This window comes from Erythrolamprus reginae, chromosome 2 (assembly GCF_031021105.1).
Source record: "Erythrolamprus reginae isolate rEryReg1 chromosome 2, rEryReg1.hap1, whole genome shotgun sequence".
Taxonomy (NCBI): domain Eukaryota; kingdom Metazoa; phylum Chordata; class Lepidosauria; order Squamata; family Dipsadidae; genus Erythrolamprus; species Erythrolamprus reginae.
In genome coordinates, this window is record NC_091951.1 from 184,631,461 (window position 1) to 184,657,755 (window position 26,295).

General features: G+C 42.8%; 1 protein-coding gene across 3 annotated transcripts in view; it reads left to right on the top strand.

Moving 5' to 3' along the window:
- The first annotated feature begins 291 nt into the window (after positions 1-291).
- CDK4 (cyclin dependent kinase 4) overlaps positions 292-26,295 on the top strand; it is a 40,573-nt gene continuing 14,569 nt past the window's right edge. Inside the window, exons 1-7 of one of the 3 annotated variants that reach the window (XM_070740735.1) lie at positions 292-311; positions 828-988; positions 4,180-4,429; positions 7,384-7,519; positions 7,632-7,799; positions 12,677-12,786; positions 25,434-25,484. In XM_070740735.1, coding sequence (XP_070596836.1) covers positions 4,212-4,429; positions 7,384-7,519; positions 7,632-7,799; positions 12,677-12,786; positions 25,434-25,484 — 683 coding nt within the window. In that variant the 5' untranslated portion in view covers positions 292-311; positions 828-988; positions 4,180-4,211. Of the gene's footprint in view, positions 312-386; positions 477-505; positions 657-827; positions 989-4,179; positions 4,430-7,383; positions 7,520-7,631; positions 7,800-12,676; positions 12,787-25,433; positions 25,485-26,295 lie in introns of those variants that run through there. The other 2 variants (XM_070740734.1, XM_070740732.1) reach the window with 2 other exon arrangements.

Genomic DNA, 26,295 nt, shown 5'->3' on the forward strand with positions numbered 1-26,295 from the left:
GCCCTAAGGGTTAACGGACTTTGCGTTTTGCTGTGGACTGCCGCTTAAAATCAATAAAAGGCGCTGGAGCCCTTTCGGGGTTAAAAGCTGTCCAAGCACTACATAACACACTCTCTCGCTCTCTCTCTTCCCCCATGCAATAAGTGCACGGCAACCTTTTGTCCTTTCCAACCGAGCAGGAAGAAACACCTGGCACTAAGCATCTTCCCGGCGAAGAGGAAGTAAAGCGCCTTTCTCTCCCCTCCCCCGTCCGCCTCTTTGAAGAAGGAGCGGGGGGGGGGAGGAAAGGGGACTCTGCAAGCTTAGAATTGGTAACTATGGAGACCCACTTCCTTCTCTGATGGTAGCCACTCTGGCTGTCCCGCCTCTCTGGTTTTGCCGGGTCTTCCAGCCCCGCCCCCCTCAGCCCGCTACCTAGAACGCCGCTGAGCTTGTATAGCAGTTCCTCGCCCGGGGGACGGGGTTGTGTGAGTCCGGTGGGTGGTGAGAGAGAGAGAGAGAGAGAGAGGAGGAGGGGAAGGGAGGGGGGAAGAGGAGGGGGAAGGGGGAGGGGAAAAACCCTCCTGATGCGGAGCACGCGCTCCTGCGCTTCTTCCGCGTGGCTCCTGCAAGCGCGGGGAATGCCTTATCCCGCTAAGGAAAGCTTTGCACCGGCAGTGAGTCAGAGGGGGCCCAGCGTTGGGGTGGATGGAAAGGACAGGGCTTGGGATTTTCGGCCTGGGCTTTTTTTTTCCCCTTCGTTTGTTTAGTTATGTTTTAAAAAGCTTTTTTTTAAAAAAAAAAAAAGTTTTGCAAACATTTATTTTTTTATTTTTGAAATCTTGCAGTTTGGTGAATGAAGCTGACCCAGAGGAGGGAGGACGCTTCCCACCCACCTCGCTTCTCCGATCTGCCTGTGTGTGTTTTGTAAGGAGGCTGCGAAAAAAAGGAGGAGGAGGAAGAGGGAACGGCGGCGATGTTGGAAGCGTAGCCTTCGGCTTTTGTTCGGGTAAGAGAGTTTTAAGGATCCTCGAGCAATCCCCACACACGGGAAATGGGAGGCTCAATAAGGGCGTTGTTTGAAATGCAACTGTGGAATCCGGAGGAGGGTGCACAGCGGAATAGTATGAAATGCACAAGAGCAAAGCCCTGGGGGGGGGGTGTCGGCTTGATTTTATTTTATTTTTATTTTATGGGGTTCCGATCTCAAAAGATTTTGCATTCCGAGGGCTTCGAGGTTCAACGATCCCTGGACGGGATCCGATCCGAAGGTTCCCGCAACCGGACGGGCCTCTTTTATTGTTTGAAAACTGCCGATAAGCCAACCCCACCCCCCACCTCTTTTTTTTTTTCCTTTAAGGAAGCCGAACTATGTTGGGCCTCGGTTGCTGCTGCTTGCAGGAGCAGTTTTGCTGTGGGTGTGGGAAAAGTTTCTTTAAAACAACAAAAAAAGCTCTGTCTAGTGGGGGTGGGGGACCACGTGGAGATTGTTTGCCATAGGAGTATAAAAAGAAACAACAACCGTCCATCTGTGACTCTGAGCAAAAGCCATGTGGTCTATGGCAGTGTTTCCCAACCTTGGCAACTTGAAGATATCTGGACTTCAACTCCCAGAATTCCCCAGCCAGCATTTGCTGGCTGGGGAATTCTGGGAGTTGAGTCCAGATATCTTCAAGTTGCCAAGGTTGGGAAACACCGGTCTATGGTAGCTGGCAACAAATTGGTAGCCTGAAAAGACAAGGTAAGGGTGATTTTATTGACTTCCTGGGACAAAGGAGGACAGAGTTGAGTAAAATTGAGCAAGTTTCATATGATCTCAGTGCCTTTGAAATGATGCCCTGTGGAATCTCTTTATTATCCCGTTATTAGACTGTCAGGAAGCTTCCTTCTCTTCCTCCAATTGTAATTATGATACAGATGCGTTTTTCAGACAAAATCAAGGTACCTGCTCAGGATTTGGTGCAGAGGGGAAATTGAGACTACCTAAGCTTAATGTGCCTTCATTAACCTTTTTGAATAATTGCAGAATATGATCTAGTTCTGTGTGTGTGTGTGTGTGTGTGTGTATGTATGTATACACAATACATATACCATGTTTCCCTGATATTTTTAAAGCCCTGAAATAAGTGCTTGGCCTTATTGCCATGCACTCAAAAGTCTGAGCTTATTATCAGGGGATTTCTTATTTGGGGAGAAACAGTACATATACATACATGCATACATACACACACACACACACACACACACACATATATATATATATATATATATATACATACATACATACATACATACACATACACACACACACATATACATACATACATAATAAACACATACATACACACAGATACAGATACAGCATTGCTGCCCTCTTTATGTTCGCTTACTATCCACATAGCCACTTCATTGAAGTTGTGTAAATAAAGTTTAGGATTTTTCCTTTCCCCAGTTGCCAAGTGAACTTGTTGAAAGTACACACTTATGGCAACTTCGTTGGGATAAAATAGTAATCTTATTTGATGGAATTCCACCCCAATCTTGCCATTGCAAATAGGACTGGAAAGCGTGTGTATATCCACGAATCATCTGGGTCTATGTTGGAAGCCTAGCTAGGCTATTTCCTCCTTCTTCCATTGATTATATCCCTAGCAGTGCCATTAAAAGCGGGGGTTCCCCAAAGTGCCAGTTTTCATTCCAAGATTGAGAAAAGCAGCACCTGCTAAAACTCCCTCTTCTGTTTCAATATTAAAAGCATCAAAAACTGTTTACATCTTGTTACATCTCAATCTGCTAGCGCTGTCTGCCGAAACAGATCCACTGACCTGCTTGAAAGCAGATGGAAAGAGTTCCAAATCCATTTCATTGTCAAAATAATCAGGATCCTTCCTTGGAGGTGTGTAGCCAAGTGAGGTGCAGAAAGAAACTTGTTGGGTAGATAACAAATAGAGTGCTGTGTGGGAGAATCTTGAGATGTGTTTGTCGACCTCTGCAAGTGTTAAGATGTGTGGACATCAACTTTTCAGATTTCCCCAGCCAGCTCAGAATTCTGCGAATTGAAGGCTACTCATCTTAAAACTGCTGAGGTTGAAAAACACTGATGTAGGAGGGATAAATTGCTTTAGAAACATAGAAGACTGACAGCAGAAAAAGACCTCATGGTCCATCTAGTCTGCCCTTATACTATTTCCTGTATTTTATATTACAAATGGGATGTTTATCCCAGGCATGTTTAAATTCAGTTACTGTGGATTTACCAACCACGTCTGCTGGAAGTTTGTTCCAAGGATCTACTACTCTTTCAGTGAAATAATATTTTCTCAGGTTGCTTTTGATCTTTCCCCCAACTAACTTCAGATTGTGTCCCCTTGTTCTTGTGTTCACTTTCCTATTAAAAACACTTCCCTCCTGAACCTTATTTAACCCTTTAACATATTTAAATGTTTCGATCATGTCCCCCTTTTCCTTCTGTCCTCCAGACTATACAGATTGAGTTCATTAAGTCTTTCCTGATACGTTTTATGCTTAAGACCTTCCACCATTCTTGTAGCCCATCTTTGGACCCGTTCAATTTTGTCAATATCTTTTTGTAGGTGAGGTCTCCAGAACTGAACACAGTATTCCAAATGTGGTCTCACCAGCACTCTATATAAGGGGATCACAATCTCCCTCTTCTTGCTTGTTATACCTCTAGCTATGCAGCCAAGCATCCTACTTGCTTTTCCTACTGCCTGACCACACTGCTCACCCATTTTGAGACTGTCAGAAATCACTACCCCTGAATCCTTCTCTTCTGAAGTTTTTGCTAACACAGAACTGCCAATGCAATACTCAGATTGAGGATTCCTTTTCCCCAAGTGCATTATTTTACATTTGGAAACATTAAACTGCAGTTTCCATTGCTTTGACCATTTATCTAGTAAAGCTGAATCATTTACCATATTACAGACGCCTCCAGGAATATCAACCCTATTGCACACTTTAGAGTCATCGGCAAATAGGCAAACCTTCCCTACCAAACCTTCCCCTATGTCACTTACAAACATATTAAAACGAATAGGTCCCAGAACAGACCCTTGTGCCACACCACTTGTAACCAAAAACAAAACAAAAGGGTTGTCCTTGGGGTACTCGAGGAGCTTACTATGAGAAGAGATAAACCACTAGATGAAACCTTTCTGCTCTTCCTCGCTCTTGTAGAACTTCAGTGACTCCAGCAAGGTATTGCCAGGATGGCCATGGGTGTGCAGGAACAATATGAACCTGTGGCTGAAATTGGTATTGGCGCTTATGGGACTGTCTTCAAGGCCCGGGACTTGCAGAGTGGCAAATTTGTGGCTCTCAAGAACGTACGCGTGCAGAACAGCGAGAACGGACTGCCCCTGTCGACGGTCCGAGAGGTGGCCTTGCTGAAGCGTTTGGAGCACCTTGACCACCCCAACATCGTGAGGTGAGAGTCTCATCTGTGACCACAAGCCTTCCATAGGGTTGGTGTTTCGTTAGGGCTGGTGCAAAGCCGTGGACCCTGGAGCTGCAGCTTTGAGAGTGAATTGCATAAAGATACGGCTCAAGTTGCACATCTTGTATCTTTGTAGAGATAATAGTAATTATTTTGCAAAAACAAATAGTGCAAATGTATTACTGTGGCATAAGTTTTTGTAGAGTTTGTCTGGTGATGAATAATTCAACTCATATGCAGAGAGAATGTGCCATCAAGTCAATGTATATATATGTGCTCGGCCCCTCCAGAGGCCATCCAAGGCAGTTAATTTTTATATCCGACAAATGTATTCTATACGTGTAACAGTATAGATCTCTTTCAAGCTATTTAGGTGTCATCAGCTAGCCATTGATTTTGTGCTTGTTTTTTATATATATATTGGGGTTATTTTATGAATTTCTTAACTTAAAATTGTAATTGGATTGGTGGGTATTAGATGTGTCACTATGTACTGTTTTTACCATTGTTGTGAGCCGCCCCGAGTCTGCGGAGAGGGGCGGCATATAAATCCAATAAATCTAATCTAATCATACCCTTACTGGGTTTACCCTTACTGGGATAAGCCCTGCTACTTACCCTGCTACAAGCTGAGATAGGAGTAAAACCTGTGACTTAGAGGTTAAAGCTACTGCCTTATAGGCAAATTGCCCAGGTTCAAATCCCAGTAAGGGTATGGCTAGCTGATGAGAGCTAAATAGGTTAAAATAGATCTATATTAGTCTCCCTCCATTTTCATTATCAGTAAAAATATGTTACACACACACATATATGTATAATGTGTGTGTAGCTGAATTTAAAAGGTATAATACAGTCATAAAGCCTGGTCTTTGGGCAGTTCAATTATTATTATTATTATTATTATTATTATTATTATTATTATTATTATTATTTATTAGATTTGTATGCTGCCCCTCTCCGTAGACTCGGGGCGGTTCACAGCAATAATAAAAACAATGTACAATAACAAATCTAATATATTTTAAAAATATCTAAAATTAATGTTTCCATGTATGCAAAAGAACAGTAGTTTATGTTAACTCAGTCATTTAACTAAATACTAACAAGGAGAACGGAAACCATTATCCCTACCCAGACTCTGAAGTGATTTTCTAGATAAAGTATAATTCACTGGGAAGCTTTTCTTCAATGGTCTTTTGTTCTCTCTGAGATTATAGAGTTTAATCTTGGGCATGAAGACAGGACTAGGCTTGGTTCATATCTAGGGCTGAATAAGGAGTGTATGAAGGATTCAGTGCTGTAAACTGCTTGGGTTTAGTTTGTAATGTTTGGGAACTAAGAAAAGAGGCTGTCAGCCTCTTTTAAGTGAATTGGATTAGAATTGGACTGTCTGGAAGCAGGTAGTCTAGGTGGGATTGTAATCGGTGGAATTAAACTTTTAACAATCTTTGGTCAATGTTGCCTTTGTACAAAGAAAACAATGTCCCTGGTTGGGGAAAGCTGATTTGAAGAGTAGGATCACACATTAAGAAATGGGAAGGAAAATCTATTTGTGACTAAGCTGTAGGGTGATAAGTATGGGTTGGCCTTTTAGCCATCTATCTAGAGCAGTGTTTCCCAACCTTGGCAACTTGGAGATATTTGGACTTCAACTCCCAGAATTCCCCAGCCAGCAAATGCTAGCTGGGGAATTCTGGGAATTGAAGTCCAGATATCTTCAAGTTGCCAAGGTTGGGAAACACTGGTCTAGAGCACAAAGCTGCCATACTTCCTAGATCAGTTAGGATAATCACAATCTGAAAGAGGACTGAACATATTGTTAACTGCCATAACTACGTGTGGAGAAAGTAGTAGCCCTCTTCAAGTTTATGCTGTAGTTCACATTAGAAGTATGGGAGTTTGGATGGCAGCCAGTTGAGCCTGGCTTGTTAAACTGATTTATTGAATAAACCACAATTTGCCTAGGTTTATAAATTATGCCAAGCCACGTTTACAAGCCACGTTAATTGGATCTCCGAGCCTAAACTGAAACAAACAGACTGTACAGCAGGTGATCTAAATTTGAGAGAGCTATTTTAGAATAATTGGTCTCTGATTATAGTTCTTGACTTACTCTGTCTTCTCCATTCTTTCTTCCATGCTCCAATAACAATGGGCACTTTCATCTGCCTTTGTTGTGTGGAGCAGGCCAATTAAGGGCAGAGGCTATAATTTGGTTAGATTCTTCACTGGAAGTGCAGCCTAGCCTTTATAGTGCAGGGTCTGGGCAACAAAAAGAGACAGGTCATATTGGGGTTACAGATCTAATGTATGTGGAGAGCCATATTAGAGAAGACTGCTGATTATAAAGAATAGCCCTTAGCAAATAAGATCACAAATTGGGTCTAGGAGAATCTGGTGGGCTCAGAGGCTAGGTTTTTTTTTTCTTACTTGGCTCTCTGTTATTATGTTGACAAAGGCAGAGTGGAGGCCTTGGCTCTATTGATAATTTACAACGTGGTCAGTATTTGTCTTAAGTATGACTCACAGCAGAAACTGGGTGAAATGAAAGAGTTAGAATGGGAGATAAACACGGGATGGGAGTGAAGAGATTGGGGCGAAGGGGGTATATCAGTAGAATTTTTATAGGAGGATCTTGAGACTGGAATAGAATTATCTTGGTAGGCTTGCGAGACAAAGAAAAAAGCAGATGGCACGGACCCTTAAGAGCCCAATAGATTAAATCCATTATGTAGAGACCTGTATTATTTCTTGCAAGCTGTGAGGTTTCCAGCCTGTCTCATTATTTAGGACATTCCATGTGCCTGGATGTGATTCAGGATCAGTGAAATTCTATTCAAGGATCCTTTTGATTTAAGATGTTCTCTTAACTTCACCACCCGTCACCATCTTCCTTGGCAGTTGTGGAACATTTGCTGAGTGTCTATTCTTTCTTTTCTCTTTAGACTGATGGATGTTTGCACCACTACGCGGACTGAACGAGAAACCAAAGTGACTCTGGTTTTCGAGCATGTAGATCAGGACCTGAAAGCCTATTTGGAAAAAACACCACCTCCTGGCTTACCATCCGAAGTAATAAAGGTAAATCAACCTTAGATTGATGTCCAGTAGTCTGTGCTCTGGGCTGACCTCCAGATTGGTAAGAAATACAGAGATGTCAATGTCACATGTTTTCCCACCTGTCCACTTCCAGGACATGATGCGTCAGTTCTTGAGTGGCTTGGATTTCTTACATTCGAATTGCATTGTTCACCGTGACCTTAAGCCAGAGAATATCCTGGTGACCAGCGCTGGTCAAATCAAGCTGGCTGACTTTGGACTGGCCCGTATCTACAGCTGCCAGATGGCCCTGACACCATTGGTGAGTGCGGTCCAGAACTTATAAGAAAGGGGGGGGGGGGAAAGACTGTCCCTGCTAACACAGCTAAGTTGGGAGATTCATGACGACCAGAATATGCCAGCTAATTCTATCCCAATGTTTTAGATTTCCAGCTACTAGAATCCCAAAATCTTATATTATAATATCACGTTTTCCTGGAAATAAGACCCTGTCTTATATTTTTTTTGAACCCTGAAATAATCATTTGGTCATACAGTGATCTCTCGATTAGCGCGGGGGTTACGTTCCAAGACCTCCCGCGCTAACCGATTTCCGCGTTATACTGGATGCGGAAGTAAAACCACCATCTGCGCATGTGCGCCATTTTTTTCATGGCCGCACATGCGCAGATGGTGGAGTTTGCGTGTGGGCGGCGGGGAAGACCAAGGGAAGATTCCTTCAGCCGCCCAACAGCTGATCTGCTCCGCAGCGCGGAAGCAGCGAGGAGCCGAAGATGGGGTAAAGGCAAAGGGGAAACCCCATCTTCGGCTCCTCGCTGCTGCCGCGCTGCGGAGCGGATCAGGTGTTGGGCGGCTGAAGGAACCTTCCCTTGGTCTTCCCGCCAGATCACTTGCCGCTTGCCGCTTGCCAGTCCACGCCCCCCCTGGATGAGCGGCCCCGCATGGCCCCAGCGCCGGACTCCGTTGCCGAACGCCGAAACCGGAAGGGGCGAGGTGGGGGAGAACGGGAGGCTCAGCATTCCGTCAGTCGCAGCGCTGGCTGTCAACTTTTCTTTTTAGCACTGGGGAGGCAAGTCAGCTCCTGCCCAGTTTTAAAAAGAAAAGTTGACAGCCAGCGCTGCGGCTGACGGAATGCTGAGCCTCCCGTTCTCCCCCACTTCGCCCCTTCCGGTTTCGGCGGTTTCGCAGCGCTGGCTGTCAACTTTTCTTTTTAGCACTGGGGAGGCAAGTCAGCTCCTGCCCAGTTTTAAAAAGAAAAGTTGACAGCCAGCGATTGTTCCGCTGCCGCCAGCATGGCCTGGCTGGCAGCGGAAGATGTAACCTTCGCAACCTCGGAGAGCTTCCTGGGCATGAAAGCTCACGAAAACCAGGAAGCTCTCTGAGGTTGCGAAGGAGCCCACGATCACTCGGCTGCAAGCGGGAGGAAGGCGAATCCCACAGGGCTGGGCTCGGTTATCCCCTCGGCTCCCCTCCTACCAGCCCCGCCGCGGAAGGTTCCATTCTGTTCCCTGAATGGAGACCGCCGGCCGCTCAATCGGGTGGCAGGAAAGCGAATGTCACGGGGCTGGGCTCGGCTCCCCCAGCCCCGCCGCGGAAGGCTCCATTCTGTTCCCTGCCGGCCCGATTGAGCGGCCGGTGGTCTCCATTCAGGGAACAGAATGGAGCCTTCCGCGGCGGGGCTGGGGGAGCCGAGCCCAGCCCCGTGACATTCGCTTTCCTGCCACCCGTAGCCGAGTGATCCTGGGCTCCTTCGCAACCTCGGAGAGCTTCCTGGGCATGAAAGCTCACGAAAACCAGGAAGCTCTCTGAGGTTGCGAAGGAGCCCACGATCACTCGGCTGCGGGTGGCAGGAAAGCGAATGTCACGGGGCTGGGCTCGGCTCCCCCAGCCCCGCCGCGGAAGGCTCCATTCTGTTCCCTGCCGGCCCGATTGAGCGGCCGGCGGTCTCCATTCAGGGAACAGAATAAAAAAAAATTTATTTTTTAATATTTTATTTTTTTAAATAATATTTTTTGAAAAACCGCGTTGCAGCGTTTCGCGCTAATCGAGAACGCGCAAGTCGAGGGACCACTGTATTGCCATGCACTCAAAAGGCCAATTGGTCTTATTATCAGGGAATGTCTTATTTTGGGAGAAACAGGGTAGCGGTCCCCAGTTCCTGGGCTGGGAACCCCCACTGATACATGGACTGCCAGAAACTGGGCTGTGTGAGCAAGTGAAGGCCCATCTAGGATCCATGTAGCATGGGAAACCATGCCTTCCTAATCCCAGAAAAGCTGCCCTCCATAGAGCCAGTCCTTGGTGTCTGAAAGGTTGAGAACTGCTAGGTTATAACACCTGGAGAATAGCAGCTGGCTATTTCTACCTTTATAAATCTTTGCAGCTAATAGAGAGAGGACTGCCCTGTTGCTATTTTGTTTTTTTTACTGTTGATAGGGGGGGAAAGGCGTATTCCATAACCTCTGTGGTCTTGGTAGGTGTAATGGAAAGTAGCCTTGTTCCTCTTAATACAAGTGAAACTCGAAAACTTAGAACATCGTGCAAAAAGTTGATTTATTTCAGTAATGCAACTTAAAAGGCGAAGCGTAATATATGAGAGAGTCTCATTACATGCAAGGCAAAATAGTTCAAGCCGTGATTTGTCATAATAATAATAATAATAATAATTTAATAATAATTTATTAGATTTGTATGCCGCCCCTCTCCAATAATTGTGATGATGATGATGGGGTACAGCTCATGAAAACCCCAAATCCACCATCTCAGAAAATTAGAATATTACATGCAATCAATAAAACAAGGATTGTATATAGAACAATACCAGACCTCTGAAAAGTATAAGCATGCAGATGTACTCAATACTTGGTTTGGGCCCCTTTTGCAGCAATTACTGCCTCAATGCGGCGTGGCATGGAAGCTATCCGCCTGTGGCACTGCTGAGGTGTTGTATGGAAGAACGAGATACTTCAATAGCAGCCTTCAGCTCTTCTGCATTGTTCAGTCTCATATCTCTCATCTTTCTCTTGGCAATGCCCCATAGATTCTCTTTGGCGTTCAGGTCAGGCCAATCAAGCACAGTAATCCTACGGTCATTGAACCAGGTTTTGGTGCTTTTGGCAGTGTGGGCAGGTGCCAAATCCTGCTGGAAAATTGAAGTTAGCATGGAAACGTTTGCATCTCATTTGGAAACCAAGGACTTAGAGTATGGAGGAAGAATGGAGAGGCACAAACAACAAGATACTTGAAGGCCAGGGTGATGTTTTCACAGTCTGTGTTGATTTGGGGAGCCATGTAATCTGCTGGGGTTGGTCCACTGGGCTTCATTACCAGTGGTAATGTTGGTCATGACCTTTAAAGCCCTACATGGCATTGGAGCAGAGTACTTCCGGAACCGCCTGCTACCGCACGAATCCCAGCGGCCGATAAGGTCCCACAGAGTTGGCCTTCTCTGGGTCCCGTCGACTAAACAATGTCGTCTGGCGGGCCCCAGGGGAAGAGCCTTCTCTGTGGCGGCCCCGTCCCTCTGGAATCAACTCCCCCCGGAGATTAGAACTGCCCCCACCCTCCTTGCTTTTCGTAAACTACTTAAGATCCACCTATACCGCCAGCCATGGGGGATTTGAGACATCTTCCCCCAGGCTCATTATTATTTATGTTTGGTATGTATGTGCTGTTTGGTTTTAATTATGATAGGGTTTTTAGTTATTTTTAATATTAGATTTGTGCCATTGTAATATTGTTTTTATCGTTGTTGTGAGCCGCCCCGAGTCTTCGGGGAGGAGCGGCATACAAATCTAATAAATTGAATTGAATTGAATTCATTACATCCAAGGTCAATACAGCTGGTCTACCAGGAGATTTTGGAGCACTTCATGCTTGCTTCCACAGACAAGCTTTATGGGGATGCTGACTTCATTTTCCAGCAGGACCTGCCCACATTGCCAAAAGCACCAAAACCTGCTTCAGTGACCGTGGGATTACTATGCTTGATTGGCCTGACCTGAACCCCATAGAGAATCTATGGGGCATTGCCAAGAGAAAGATGAGAGACATGAGACCAAACAATGCAGAAGAGCTGAAGGCTGCTTTGGAGCATCCTGGTCTTACATAACAGCTCAGCAGTACCATAGGTCGATAGCTTCCATGTCACACCACATTGAGGAAGTAATTGCTGCAAAAGGGACCCAAACCAAGTACTGAGGACATATTCATTTTATTTTTATCTTATTTATTAAATTTGTATGCCGCCCCTCTCCGTAGACTCGGGGCGGCTCACAACAGCAATAAAACAATTCATGACAAATCTAATAATTTAAAAACATTTTAAAAAACCCCGTTATTAAGCAGACATACACACAAACATACCATACATAAATTGTATAGGCCCGGGAGAGATATCTCAATTCCCCCATGCCTGGCGGCAAAGGTGGGTTTTAAGGAGTTTACGAAAGGCAAGGAGGGTGGGGGCAGTTCTAATCTCCCGGGGGGAACTGGTTCCAGAGAGTAGGGGCCGCCACAGAGAAGGCTCTTCCCCTGGGACCTGCCAAACAACATTGTTTAGTCGACGGGACCCGGAGAAGGCCAACTCTGTGAGACCTAATCGGTCGCTGGGATTCGTGCGGCAGAAGGCGGTCCCGAAGATATCCTGGTCCGATGCCATGCTTATACTTTTCAGAGGTCCGATATTGTCCTGTGTACAATCCTTATTTTATTGAATGCATGTAATATTCTAATTTTCAGAGATAGTGGATTTGGGGTTTTCATGAGCTGTGCCCCATAATCATCACAATTATGACAAATCACGGCTTGAACTAATGTGCTTTGCATGTAATGAGTCTCTTTCATATATTATGTTTCACCTTTTAATTTGCATTGCTGAAATAAAGGAACTTTTGCATAATATTCTAATTTTTTCAAATTTTACCTATATGTAGCTGAAGATGTACATTCAATATTAACAATATCATTTCCAAACCAAAATGGATGCTTAGATGTCCTGGTAGGGATGAGGAGGTGGGTAGTTCGGGCTGAGTAGGAATTGTGATGGATGGAAGCCCAGGAAATAGAAAACACCAGGATGTTTTTTATGGAACGTAGCCTCACCTCCAGCATGGAACTTGAGTCTCCTTCTGTGGCTTTCCACCATCTTCATGCTTCTGGTGTTCTTCTCTCATCCAGGTGGTCACCCTTTGGTATCGTGCTCCAGAAGTGCTGCTCCAGTCAACCTATGCTACTCCTGTGGACTTATGGAGTGTGGGATGTATCTTTGCAGAGATGTTCCGAAGGAAGTAAGTGGTTGAAGGGAAGGAGGAGGATGGAGGACTTTCCTTCCATTTGGAAAACAATTTTTTGTGGGTTGTGGCAGGGCTTCAGTTAGCTAAACATACCATGCATAAATTGTAGAAGCCTAGGGGAAAAATTATCTTAGTTGCCCCATGCCTGACAGCAGAGGTGGGTTTTGAGGAGCTTACGAAAGGCAAGGAGGGTAGGGGCAATTCTGATCTCTGGGGGGGAGTTGCTTCCAGAGGGTCGGGGCCGCCACAGAGAAGGCTCTTCCCCTGGGCCCCGCCAACCGACATTGTTTAGTTGACGGGACCTGGAGAAGGCCCACTCTGTGGGTCCTAACTGGTTGCTGGGATTCGTGCGGCAGAAGGCGGTCCCTGAGATAATCTGGCCCGGTACCATGAAGGGCTTTATAGGTCATAACCAACACTTTGAATTGTGACCGGAAACTGATCGGCAACCAATGTCAGATTGTTTCAAAGCAACTGTATAGGTTCCCATAGTGCCTGCAATTTCATGCAGCTTCCTTCTCCTTCAGTTTTGAGTCTTGCATTTTTTTTTATTTTTTAAAAAAGATACTTCCTGAGATGGAGTTTCCTCAGAATACCATTATAGCTATTGAGTCTGGGTGGGAATGAGGGTTTTGTTTTTTGTGTTTTTGGTGTGTGTATGCTTGTGTAAGCGTTTGGTGAGGATGTTGGCCTTTGCAGAGGTGAAATACGCTGTGCTTCCTTTTTTCACAACCTTAAAAGACGAAATGAGATCATTTGAAATAAGAGGGGAAGGGATCATAACAGAAAGGATAAAGAATAATTGGAAAAGAGGCCGGTAGCAAAGCAAGGCATGTTCTGTCTTCCAAGTAGACTCACGGTCTGCCACCTTTGCTGTGCTTGTGTCAGATCACAGTTGGCGAATCTAGTTTTTGCTAGCACCTGACCACAGTCAGCAGCTGGGAAACAATAGATTAAGGCTTGGCCTGCCAGAATTCTGTCTTGCTTATCTTTCAGGCTAAGGATTGATAGGGAGGAGCCAGTGACCTGCTCTTGGTCTCCTTAGGCTCCCCTTTCAAGTGGAGATAGGATTAGAGAGACTACAGAGTGTAAGGGCACCATGTGCTGTTTTGAAATCCTCTTGCGTGCAACTTGAGTTTTGAGTATTAGGTGACTTACCAAAAGGGAAAAAAAATCACAATTCACACAGATTCATGTGCTTAATCACTTCACTGACTTGCACTTTGGAGGTTTAAAAAGCCTTCCTGCTCAAATGCTCAAAATACCTACGGGACTGCCTTCTGCCGCACGAATCCCAGCGGCCGATTAGGTCCCACAGAGTTGGCCTTCTCCGGGTCACATCGACTAAACAATATCTTCTGGCGGGACGTAGGGGAAGAGCCTTCTCTGTGGTGGCCCCGGCCCTCTGGAATCAACTCCCCCCTGAGATTTGAATTGCCCCCACTGTCCTTGCCTTCCGTAAGATGTTGAAGATCCATCTATACCACCAAGTATGGGAGGATTGATTTCTCCCCTTACCTTTCCTGACTCAACATATGAGATTGGTATGATTGTTTTAGAGTTGTTAGTTTTTATAATAATGGGTTGTTTTTTTAATATAGTTTATATTGGATTTATATTTTATTGTATCTACTGTTGTTGTGAGCTGCTCCGAGTCCTTGGAGAGGGGAGGCATACAAATCTAATTATTAATATTAATATTAATAATAATATTAATAATAATATTAATAGTAATATTAATAGTAATAATAATAATAATAATAATAATAATAATAATAATAATAATAATAATAAATGAGGGGGGGAACATGCAAATTTACAAAAATCCCAGTTTAATTGCACAGGGTTTTGCCAGTTTTCCTCTCCATTGTTAAGTGAGTTTAAGCACAGGTCAACAAACTATGTTCTGTGGGCCACTGGTGGTCTGACAGAAAATTTTGGTGGTCTCTGGAGAAATCCTGGTCCCTGGGCCAGATAAAGCCAGATGCAATTAATCCAGTGGGGGGGGGGGGGGAGTGAAGGGAAGGAAAGCAGCGAACGGAAGGGATTACAGCTACAGCTCTGGAATATGGGTCTGACTTTCCCAGCATCAGCAAGCCACCATCAAATAAGCTTCAATTATTTTGTAAGAATCACACCTCCTTTAATAATTTTGTTACAGTTAAACAACCTTTAAAGATTTTGTTACGATTAAGTAAGCATTTACGATTTGTTATAATTAAATAACTATTGTTATTATTATTATTATTATTATTAATAATAATAATAATAATAATTTATTAGATTTGTATGCCAGCTTATAATTTATAATTTTGCTATGTCAAATAGGTGCATTTCATATTAATAAAATGGAAGTTCTCTTATGGTTTTACAAACATATTTATCATTTTTTTTAAAAAAAAAAATAATATTGGTGGTCTGCTGGACTTAAAATTATGAATTTGGTGGTCTGCAGGTTTTAAAATTATGACCTTGGTGGTCCCTAAGCTCCAAAAGTTCAGGGACCCTTGAGTTAAAGTATTGCTGCCTTCATTTGCATAAGGCAGGGGTTCCCAGCCTGTGCTGTGAAAACCTGGGTTTAGAAGATTCCAAATTATACTGTATGTGCATAATTCTATGCATATAATTATTTATTTTTGTACAAAGTGTGAGAATATCTGAAGCGTTCTAGGAGTGTGGGGTATAGAAAAGGTTGGGAACCCTGGCATGAGGGAAAAACACCTGGCCATTATTTCTATAGGTTGTGGTATTCAAGTCGCCCCGAGTCTACGGAGAGGGGCGGCATACAAATCTAATAAATAAATAAATAAGTCAAATTGGGGCTGATTATTTTTGACCATGTTTCCAAACCAGGATTGCTCAAATCAGGTATACATAACTTGGGAGTGTATTTCTCACTACTTACATAATTTGCTCCCATAATTTTTTTCTGGCAGATTCAAGAGTGAAGCCAACAGACAGGCTTTCTTTGAAGCACGTAGCACATGAATAGTTCATTACTGGATTTCATCCAGCAATCTTCAGTTCACTGCCACTTAGAACTTAAAAAAGAAAAAGTTCTTAGCTGATTTTGCAACAGACGGTATTATTTACATCTTTGGAGGCTAAGGGTTTGGAGGGGTGTATTTGGTGAAAACACAGCAGATGTCCCAAATTCTACAGTGGGGAAATTCTCCTTTACTTCCAAACACCATCTCCCTGAACCAGGGGTCCCCAAACCTTTTACACAGCGGGCCAGTTCATTGTCCCTCGAACTGTTGTAGGGCCGGACTACAAAAAAAAACTATGAACAAATCCCTATGCATACTGCACATACCTTATTTTAAAGTAAAAAACAAAATGGGAACATACTATTTAGAGGGGGGGGGGGAAGAAATCTGAAATTCATATATGTTTATGTTTTGTTTTTAATTTTCTTTTGTTGACATCTGATTGCCTATACAACGTTTTCTTGGTTTATAGAAAAATGTATAAAGAAAGAAGGAAGCACTTTGGAATAATGATTAATAAGTTAGAAATATAATTGGTGGTGTACTTTTTGAAGGAACATTAAGGAGGGAATTTAATTAAAAGAAAAGTATGTACCTGTGCTCCTGTCACTCACCAGTGGGCCGGATAAATTGCCTCAGTGGGCCACATGCGGCCCATGGACCATAGTTTGGGGACCGCTGCCCTGGACTATAAACCAGCATAAAATATGGGCACGGCATACTTTAATAGTAATTAATCCATTCATTCCTGATACTTAGAAATAGTGCACCCCCAAATGTCATATTCTTAAAATTCAACAAATGTATCTGTTTTACCAGATGTGAGCAGCCCCTGCCTTATTCGAGGGTATTTCGGAAACAGAAAACAGAAAGTTACTAAAATAGTTGTCTTTGTGACAGTTTCCACATGTTAGCAAATAGATAATACACAGTGTGGGTCTCTTCTGAAGAAGCTGTACTTCTAACGCTACTCTTAACATGCAAACAGTACAATGAAGTTATTCTTCTCTTCGGTTTGTGGATTCACAAGATGGTCTTTATGTCATCCCGTATCAGCTTTTTTAGGAAGCTGTTAGAATCTTCTGTTCCTGTCGGGATCAAAAGAATATAACCTGACAGAACAGAGATACTAAATCAGGAAGTAAATGGTGCAGGTCTTTTTTTATTTTTCCTGACCTTCAGTTCAGTATGCATATTCTGCGTCAGTACATTACTTGGTCCTTTTCAAGAGCTAAAAAATCTGTGAACGTTTGTTCTGTATGTTTTTGTTCCTTTTTAAGCTTTTTTTTATTCTTGTATAATATTGATCTTATTTTTTAAACAAAATTAACTATACTGCTCAAAAAAAATAAAGGGAACGCTCAAATAACACACCCTAGATCTGAATGAATGAAATATTGAATACTTTGTTCTGTACAAAGTTGAGAACATAGTCCAGGGGTAGGCAAAGTTGGCTCTTCTATGACGTGTGGACTTCAACTCCCAGAATTCCTGAGCCAATCATGCTAGCTCAGGAATTCTGGGAGTTGAAGTCCACACGTCATAGAAGAGCCAACTTTGCCTACCCCTGCCATAGTCCTTCGAGACTGAAGGTTGCCAATGAATATATCATATACTATACATATATATATCAATTTATAATATATAAATTGTATGCATGGATGGATGGATGGATATGGAAATGTGTGCTAGTTTAGTACTTTACTTGGGTTTAGGATTTATTTATTCAGAGGTATTCTGTGTTCTTGTGTGGGCTGCATCAAGGGAGGCTCATTCAATTTCATTGTTCACACCACGTGCATTGACAATAAAGGTTTGATTGATTGATTGATAGAACAGGTAAATTATTCTCATCATATGTTAACCAAGTATGCTGAAACAAAGTTTTGATGTAAAAGAGGCAGGTACATAAATGATAGTTAACTAAATCATATGTTTACAGAAGGATTTTGATGTTTTTGCCTGATTTTAGTCCATTCCAATATAAAGAAAATACATAATATAGATTTATTTTCTAGATGGATAATTCGTTTCTGATCGGTTTTGATTTGTTTTTGATTGAAACTTCATTATTAATAAAATGGAAAGCCACTTTTTTTCTGACAAATCTAAAATTATAATAAACATAATTTTGCAAAGAATAATGAGATCAAGCAAATTCAAAATAAATTTCTCTTTTATAAGGTAATTTGTCCATAGGGGGAGGCACTACCTGCACTGTTAGAAGAGCAGGAAATTTATTTTCTTATATCCAACTGAAAATGAAATTTATTCAGCATTCATATTTTGAACACATTTCATTGTCAGAAAGTTTATAATCAGTAAGTGTGCATACTTAGTCCTCAAATATGGTTATTGGGGTCTGAATTTTGGTTATTAAGCTTGATTATGGTCATAAAGCATGACGTTCTGTGACTGCATCACTTAGCAATGTTAATCCTGGTTTAATGTTGCTAAGTGAGGATTTTGTGATGTTAAGCGAGGACCCCATTGATCATGATTTGTGACTTCTGACTTTCAACAAGCAAAGTCAATGGGAAAGCTGGCAGGAATTTTCAAGTCCCAAGCACAATAACTTTTGCCTTAAATAGCTTGAAAGCAGGCCTGAGAATATTGAGTGTGGCTGGGCAGGTAGGTGCTGACATTGTAACTTTGAATAGTCACTGAGCAAGTAGTTGTAGCTCAAGGATTACCTGTATAGCCCCTTAACTGTTGATATGATGAATCTGCCAAGGTTCATGTAATTTCTAGCAGAACTAAAAACATTGCATTTATAATGTTTTCTCTGTTGCTTGGCCTCATGTTATATAGCAATTGTGCTCTTTATAAGATTGGGTTTAGTCAATTCTGTGCCTGCTTCCCATCAGTTCTTGTTCCACTAAATCAAGAAAGAGAATCGTACTTTGTATCTGTTCAGCTGGGTAGTTTTATTATTATAGAATTTATATTTAATATATTTATTTTCTAATACAGTATTTTCTTGATTGTTAAATACATGCCAAGGGGTGTACCTGAGTTTCAAATTTGAATTATTTGAAGATTGAAACACTCTTATCTCAGTGTAAAAAAACCCTGTTTTTGGTGTGAAATGGACAGTCCCGGTCATTTTGGAAGAATCTTGAGCTTAGACACTTCCAGAATGATCCAAGGAACCTTGTTTTACACTTGAGATGCCCACTCAAGACAGTGATGTGGACACCTCCGTTATCTACAGCTTGTCTTTCAGAATCATGTAGGGCTTCATAAATATATTCTCAAATAGTGTTTGGAGAAGGGACTTTCCCTCTTTATTACACCATCTGTATTTTCCACAATTAAAGCTCTAATATTGAATCATCTCTAATAGCACTTAGCAATAGCACTTAGACTTATTTACCACTCAGTGGTAAATGCTTTACAGCAGTCTCTGAACAGCTTACAAGTCTCGGCATATAGGTCCTCATTTTACTGACTTCGGAAGGACGGAAGGCTGAGTCAACCTTGAGTTTTTATCAGTTAACCTTCACAAAGTGTGTGTGTATACACAGATATGTTTTTTTTTCTTTTGTCAGATCACCTGAATACCCAAATATATTTATAGCATAGCATAGTATGGTATATATATACTGTGCTATGCTATGCTATACTGTACTATTATATTCTATGCTATACTATACTATTTCTCTGAATCCGCTGGAGAAAGGCAGCTTAGAAATTTAAATAAATAATTAAAAAATATATATATATTTCATCCTGAGGTTTTATCAGTGAGCCTTCAGAAATAAGATTTTTCACTCATTAAAGGTACTTTTCCATAGCTTCATTCAAGTTTGCTTTGTTTTTTCCACTATGCTTTATAATGATAGTCCTGCCCCTTGTTCTGCCATTGTTATCTTTGCTTTTGCACTGCTTCCACACTTTCAATAGTCAATCCATTGCATAATAATCTTCCAGTTGTATCTCAGTCTTTCCAAGTACGTATTGCTAAGCAGTGAAACCTGTTTCTGCTTAGCCATCCTTATTCAGACGACATTATATGCCTTTTATTTCTATGGTCGATGTTAAATAATCTTGGATTGCTGTTTTGATGTTTATCTTTTCTATGGTGTTTTTAAGATTCCATCTGCAATTAGTTTTCCACCTTACTGAAGCTGTTTTCTCCTGTTGTCTTTAAAATACCATTTGTTTCTTTTCTTGTTAATCCCTTTTGAGATTCTGTAAGCCTAAATTAACCCATCTCCTCTTCCCACCAGTCCTCTTCATCACTTTACCCATTCCTTTATGATCTCTGCAAAATCTCTGGCTGTATTGATTATTCAAATAAGTTGGCAGGGAAATGACTGCAGTACATTTCTTCATCATTGCTGGTAGAAGTTCGTGTTGAGAATTAATTTGACTTTTCCTCATGCAGTCCAGTCCAAGGTCTGTTTAGTAATTATCTGCTTCTCTCTGTGTGTGTTTGTGTCTGTCTGTCTATCATCTATAAGCTAATCTACACTGCTTAAAAAAATAAAAGAAACACTTAAACAGCACAATATAATTCCAAGTAAATCAAACTTCTGTGAAATCAAACTGTCTACTTAGGAAGCAACACTGATTGACAAGCAATTTCACATGCTATTGTGCACATACAACTTTGTACAGAACAAAGTACAGTGATCCCTCAATTTTCGCGGGGGTTACGTTCCAAGACCTCCCGCGAAAATCGATTATCCGCGATATAGCGGCACGGAAGTAAAAACACCATCTGCGCATGCGCGCCCTTTTTTCCATGGCCGCGCATGCGCAGATGGTGGAGCCGGTAGCTGGGGAGGTGGATTCGTCGCCCCCACCAGCCCGATCTCCCTCCGGTGGCTGGGGAGGTGGATTCGCCGCCCCCACCAGCCCGATCTCCCTCCGGTGGCTGGGGAGGTGGATTCGCCGCCCCCACCAGCCCTTCCTGCTCTGGGTCAGAGCTGCGGAAACCTTCGGCTCGCCGAGGCTGCGTCTGACCCCTTCGTTTTTATTGCAGCGAAGGAGGCGAAGCAAGGCTCCAAGCTCGCCTGCCGCCTCAGCCACCCCCTCTGCAGGGACCTCGCATGCCACGATCGCCCTCTCTTGCCCTCCCCGCGCTTCTCCTCGGCGGCGGCCAAGCAGCAGACCCGAACTCTCCCGGGTCCCTCTCTATCCTATCCCCACCACCACACACACACACACCGCCGCCGCCATCCACCCCGCCGGGTTCCCCGCTTGCTCTTCGCCTTCTCCCGCCTCCAAGGCCGACCAGCCCAAGCCACAACCTTTAGCCAGAGGCGGACCTCGCAACCGATTCCGCACAAGGCACCAGAAACCCTTCCACTCGCGAGGGACAAGAGGCAGGCACAAAGCAGGGGCACAAGGGGAGCTGCCCGGCAGAGGTTGCTTTTTTTCTTCTCGTGGGCAAGTGGAGGGGGGACAGAGAAGGAAAGAGAGAGAAGGAAAGAAAGAGATGAGAGAGGTAGGAAGGGAGTGTGAGAGAGGAAGAAAGAGAGAGAGAAATGATAGAAAAAAGGGGAGAAAAAAAGAGAAATGAGAAAATGATTGAAGCAGAGAATGACAGGAAAGAAAGAGAAAGAGACAGAGAAGTGACTCTTGGTGATGACGTATGACGTCATCGGGTGGGAAAAACCGTGGTATAGCAAAAAAACCGTGGAGTATTTTTTAATTAATATTTTTTTGAAAAACCGTGGTATAGCGTTTCGCGAAAATTGAGACCGCGAAAATCGAGGGATCACTGTATTCAATCAGAATATTTCATTCATTCAGATCTAGGATGTGTTATTTGAGTGTTCCCTTTCTTTTTTTGAGCAGTATATTTTGCTATCTACCTACATGTCTCTCATCTAATCATTTTTTATAAATTAGCCAGAGTGGCAACATATTTAACACTCTTTCTTCCTCCCCTCCCCACAACAATCCTGTGAGGTGGGCTGGCCAGAGGGAATGGCCGGCCCAAAGTCTTAATTGCTTCCTTTCGGAAGCATCTCAACAGTGTTTTGTTCAGCTGTCCTACTTGCTCAAAGCTAGTTGGCTTTCATACCTAAACCAGAACTAAAACTCACAATTGTCTGATTTTACACCCTGTTCCTTAACCAATAGACCAAACTGGTTCATCATTTTCTTAAAGTCTTTATAATGAACAATGCAGCAACTATAATTCCACCATTGTCCTTCGATAGTGTTTCTTCAAGTAGCATTATTATGGATGCTATTGGGGTTCAATATATAACGGCCTATCAGGGACAACAATTGTGAACCTCCTGTTCCCATACATGTAAATGTTTTGTAATCTTTTCTAATTCATTCTTCTTTCATTACCTCTGTGGTTGGAATATCCTTATACTGAATAGCCGAAACATTTTTCAAATTTAAAGTTTGGATTGCCGGACTAAATTTAGCTCCATTATTGCTGATATTTGATTTTCCTGTTTTGTGTTTTGCATCTGCTGATTTTTCTCTTTTCGATAACATTTCATGGCTGCAGCAATGGGGATTAATTAATTGCATTTCTCAATCTTGTTCTTATTTTCCTATAATTTTTCCTCTAAGGCTTTCCCTTGTTTTGAATTCCTGCCAGTTCCTGCTGCTGTAGATTTAATAAATGTGCACTAAAGCTTATCGTGTTATCATATCACAATACAGTAGTAGTTTATCCTTTGGAGTCTTAATTGCTTCCTTTTGGAAGCATCTCAGCAATGTTTTGTGGAGCTGTTCTACTTGCTCTAGGCCAGCAGAGGGAGTAGCATAATAGAAGGTGATTGCCCAAAAGAGGCCAGCAGAGATTTTCTGCAAGAGCTCTTCTTTAACTGGTCCCTTGGGCATACAACTGTAGGAAAGGAAGGGAACGTGGTGGCATGGGGCTTATCAATGAAAGCCAGTTGCGCTGTGTGGCTTTGGCTAGTCACGCCGAGTGTCCAAGCTTCTCTTTCTACATAGACTGTCAGATACTTAGCATAAATTCTGACTGGTCTAGGGCACTGATTCTCAATCTGTGTGGTCCACGGATCCTAGGGGGCTGTGATGATGTCATGGAGTCCATGAAGCCTTGAAGAAATGTTAATCTTTAAGTCTGGGAGGTCCGTGGCCACAATTTTTTGTGGACTTCAACTACCAGAATTCCTGAACCAATTATGCTGGCTCAGGAATTGTGGGAGTTGAAGTCCACATGTCATAGAAGAGCCAACTTTGCCTACCCCTGGTCTAGGGCTGTGATGGCGAACCTATGGCACGTGTGCCACAGGTGGCACATGCAGCCATATCAGAGGGCATGCAAGGTGTTGCCCTATGTCAGCTCCAGCGTGCATACACACGCTGGCCAGCTGATTTTTGCCCTTTTCAGCCATTTCAGTCCCCCCAGGCTTCAGGGAAGCCTCCTGAACTTTGGGGACAGCAAACAATGGGCCAACTTGGATGTTTGGAAACAAACTTCTGTTTGGGCTGTTTTTCGCCATCCCCAGGCTTCAGGAGTCCGTTGTGATGGGGCGTAGTGGGGAGGGGAGTGTGCATGCGTGGGGGGCATAGGGGTGGGTAGGGGCATGGACACACATCCTTTTTGCATGCAAACCAAAAAAGGAGTTCGCTATCACTGGTCTAGGGGAATGGCTGTGCAACCTTTTGGCTTGCCTGGGTCACACTGAGTGAAGAGGAACAGTCTTGGGCTGCACATAAAATACATTATTATTGTTGTTGTTGTTGTTATTATTATTATTATTATTTATTGGATTTGTATGCCGCCCCTCTCCCGAGACTCGGGGCGGCTAACAGCAATAATAAGACAGCGTACAATAATAATCCAATACTAAAAATGATTAAAAACCTATTAATATAAAAACCAAACATATATACAGACATACTATGCATAAAATTGTAAAGGCCTAGGGGGAAAGAATATCTCAATTCCCCCATGCCTGGCAGCAGAGGTGGGTTTTAAGTAGCTTACGAAAGGCAAGGAGGGTGGGGGAATTCTAATTTCTGGGGAGAGTTGGTTCCAGAGGGCCGGGGCCGCCACAGAGAAGGCTCTTCCCCTGGGTCCCGCCAAGCAGCATTGTTTAGTTGACGGGACCCGGAGAAGACCCACTCTGTGGGACCTAACTGGTTGCTGGGATTCGTGCAGCAGAAGGCGGTCCCTCAGTAGTTTATATAAATCACAGAATATTAAAAGTGTACCATCTTATGAGGCTGCCTTGCTAGCTGTTGAGGGCTGCATGAGTCCTGCAGGTTGGATACACCTGTTTTTTATCAGTTTCTTTCAAGCTTTGATTCAGCACTGCCTTTTTTTGCATAGTTCTCTTATTTTTCTTTCTAAGATGTTTGGTCCTTGGACACTGTAGTCAATCCGGTATTACTTGTGAACAATTGTCCATCATCTGTCTTTGTAATTAAAGGAACCAATTCAATTAAGTACACCTATAGCTTTGTAATATCCTACTGAAGGGTCACTGCACCTTATTCAAGATCTGTCTAAAGCAGTGGTTCTCACCCTGGGGGTCCGGACTCCTTTGGGGTTCGAACAAGGGGTCGCCTAAGACCAGGGAAAAAGACAAATTTTGCATGGTGTTAGAAACTAAACCTTCTATTCTGGCGCCTTGGAACATATTTTACAATCTGACCAATCAGGCATTTTCAGTGGGGATGTCCCTCTGACCTTCCTGCCAATCAGCTTCAAGTTCTGTTGGGAGAATTGGCCCTAGACTTATGGTTGGGGGTTTACGGCAGGGATCCCCAAACTAGGCAACTTTAAGCCTGGTGGACTACAATTCCCAGAATTCTCCAGCCAGTTTAGCTTGCTGGAGAATTCTGGGAATTGAAGTCCACAAGTCTTAAAAGTTGCTAAGTTTGAAGACCTCTGGGTTACGGCATTAGAAAGGTTGAGAACCACTGGTCTAAAGCTACTGTTTTCATTTGGGAGAGGAGGTACATCTAATGACGCGTAAACTGTTTTCCTAGATCTTTTATACATCTCTCTTAAAACTCAACATTTCATTGGCTGAGAACTAGAAATTTGGCAAAAAGAGGTGTGTGTGTGTGTGATACATGAAGTTTGCAGTGCTTGAGGGAACCTAGGGTAATTGATGAATCAGAAATCCCTAGTTTGGGCAATCTGATGAAAAATTGGGGCTGTCATGCAGAATGTATCCCTATCGATAAGGTCCATCAACAGACACAGTTGTCTCCTATCTGTGGCCAGGCCTTCCCCAATTGCGATGGCTTGCTAACTCCAGTGGTCTGGACTTTACTCCCAAGTTATCTTCAGATAAAGCAGGGGTCCCCAAACTTGGCAACTTTAAGACTTGTGGACCAACTCCCAGAATTCTCCAGCCAGCGTAGCGAATTCTCCCAGAGAATTCTGGGAGTTAAAGTCCACAAGTCTTAAAGTTGCCACATTTGAAAACATCTGAAGACTGTCTCTATGAAACCTTTTTGTTCTCTCAGTTCAGTGGATTGAATCACAACTGCCCTAAAATAGTTAACCACCTGATGGACTCCTACTCTTGTCCCTGAATAATAAAATATTAACCAAGCCCCAATGTTAGACCTCAGTGCTTTGATATCAGGAAAAAATAAGGAATGAGCAGTCCTGGTTTTTAAGACTGTCAGGATTTGTGAGTGTCATAAGACTGCCATGACCACAATTTCCTTTTGTCTTCTTTCTAGACCTCTCTTCTGTGGCAAATCAGAAGCTGACCAACTGGGCAAAATCTTTGAGTGAGTCTCCACGTCTTATTGAATGCCAAAGGTTGTGGGTCGGTAATTCATCACAAAGAGGAAGTTGTTATCCTTATTTAGAGCATTGGTTTTGCTCAGCGTGACTGGAGGTAGCTTGACTTCTTCTACACTATATAAAGAAGCAGAGCAAAGGTTTTTGTGAGCCAGAGAAAGCAGAAGTGACTCATTATAGCGGCAAGATCTTATTTTGTTGATCTTTCTAATGGAGCAAATGGTCAGACATAATAGGGGTTTGGCCACTGACTGGCTTTTGTTGAGAGTTAAAGCAGGCACATTTATTATTATTATTATTATTATTATTATTATTATTATTATTATTAATTAGATTTGTATGCCGCCCCTCTCCATAGACTCGGGGCTCACAGCAACAATAAAACAATGTAAAACAAATCTAATAATTTAAAAAACACTACAAACCCCATTATTAAAAGCAAACATACACACATATGTGCAGGGGGTTGGGGCACAGGGGGGATTGAACTATAGGCATGGGCACACATGTACACCTGATAGCATGTGTGCGGGCACTTTTGGCACCTGACGGAAAAAAGGTTCCCTCACTTCATTACAGCTAAAATCATAAACTGCAATATTCCTAGCCCAAACCATGGTATCAGTGTGGTCAAGCACCATTAATTCAAAGTCCATCTCTTGCATTCATTTATTTTATTAATCAAATGTGTACGCTGCCAATTTCATTTCATGAGTTGGAACAAAATTGCTCAGTTTAGACACATAAGGACTAGAACATAATTCTATATCTACTTGAATCAGAATTTTTTTTCTGAAG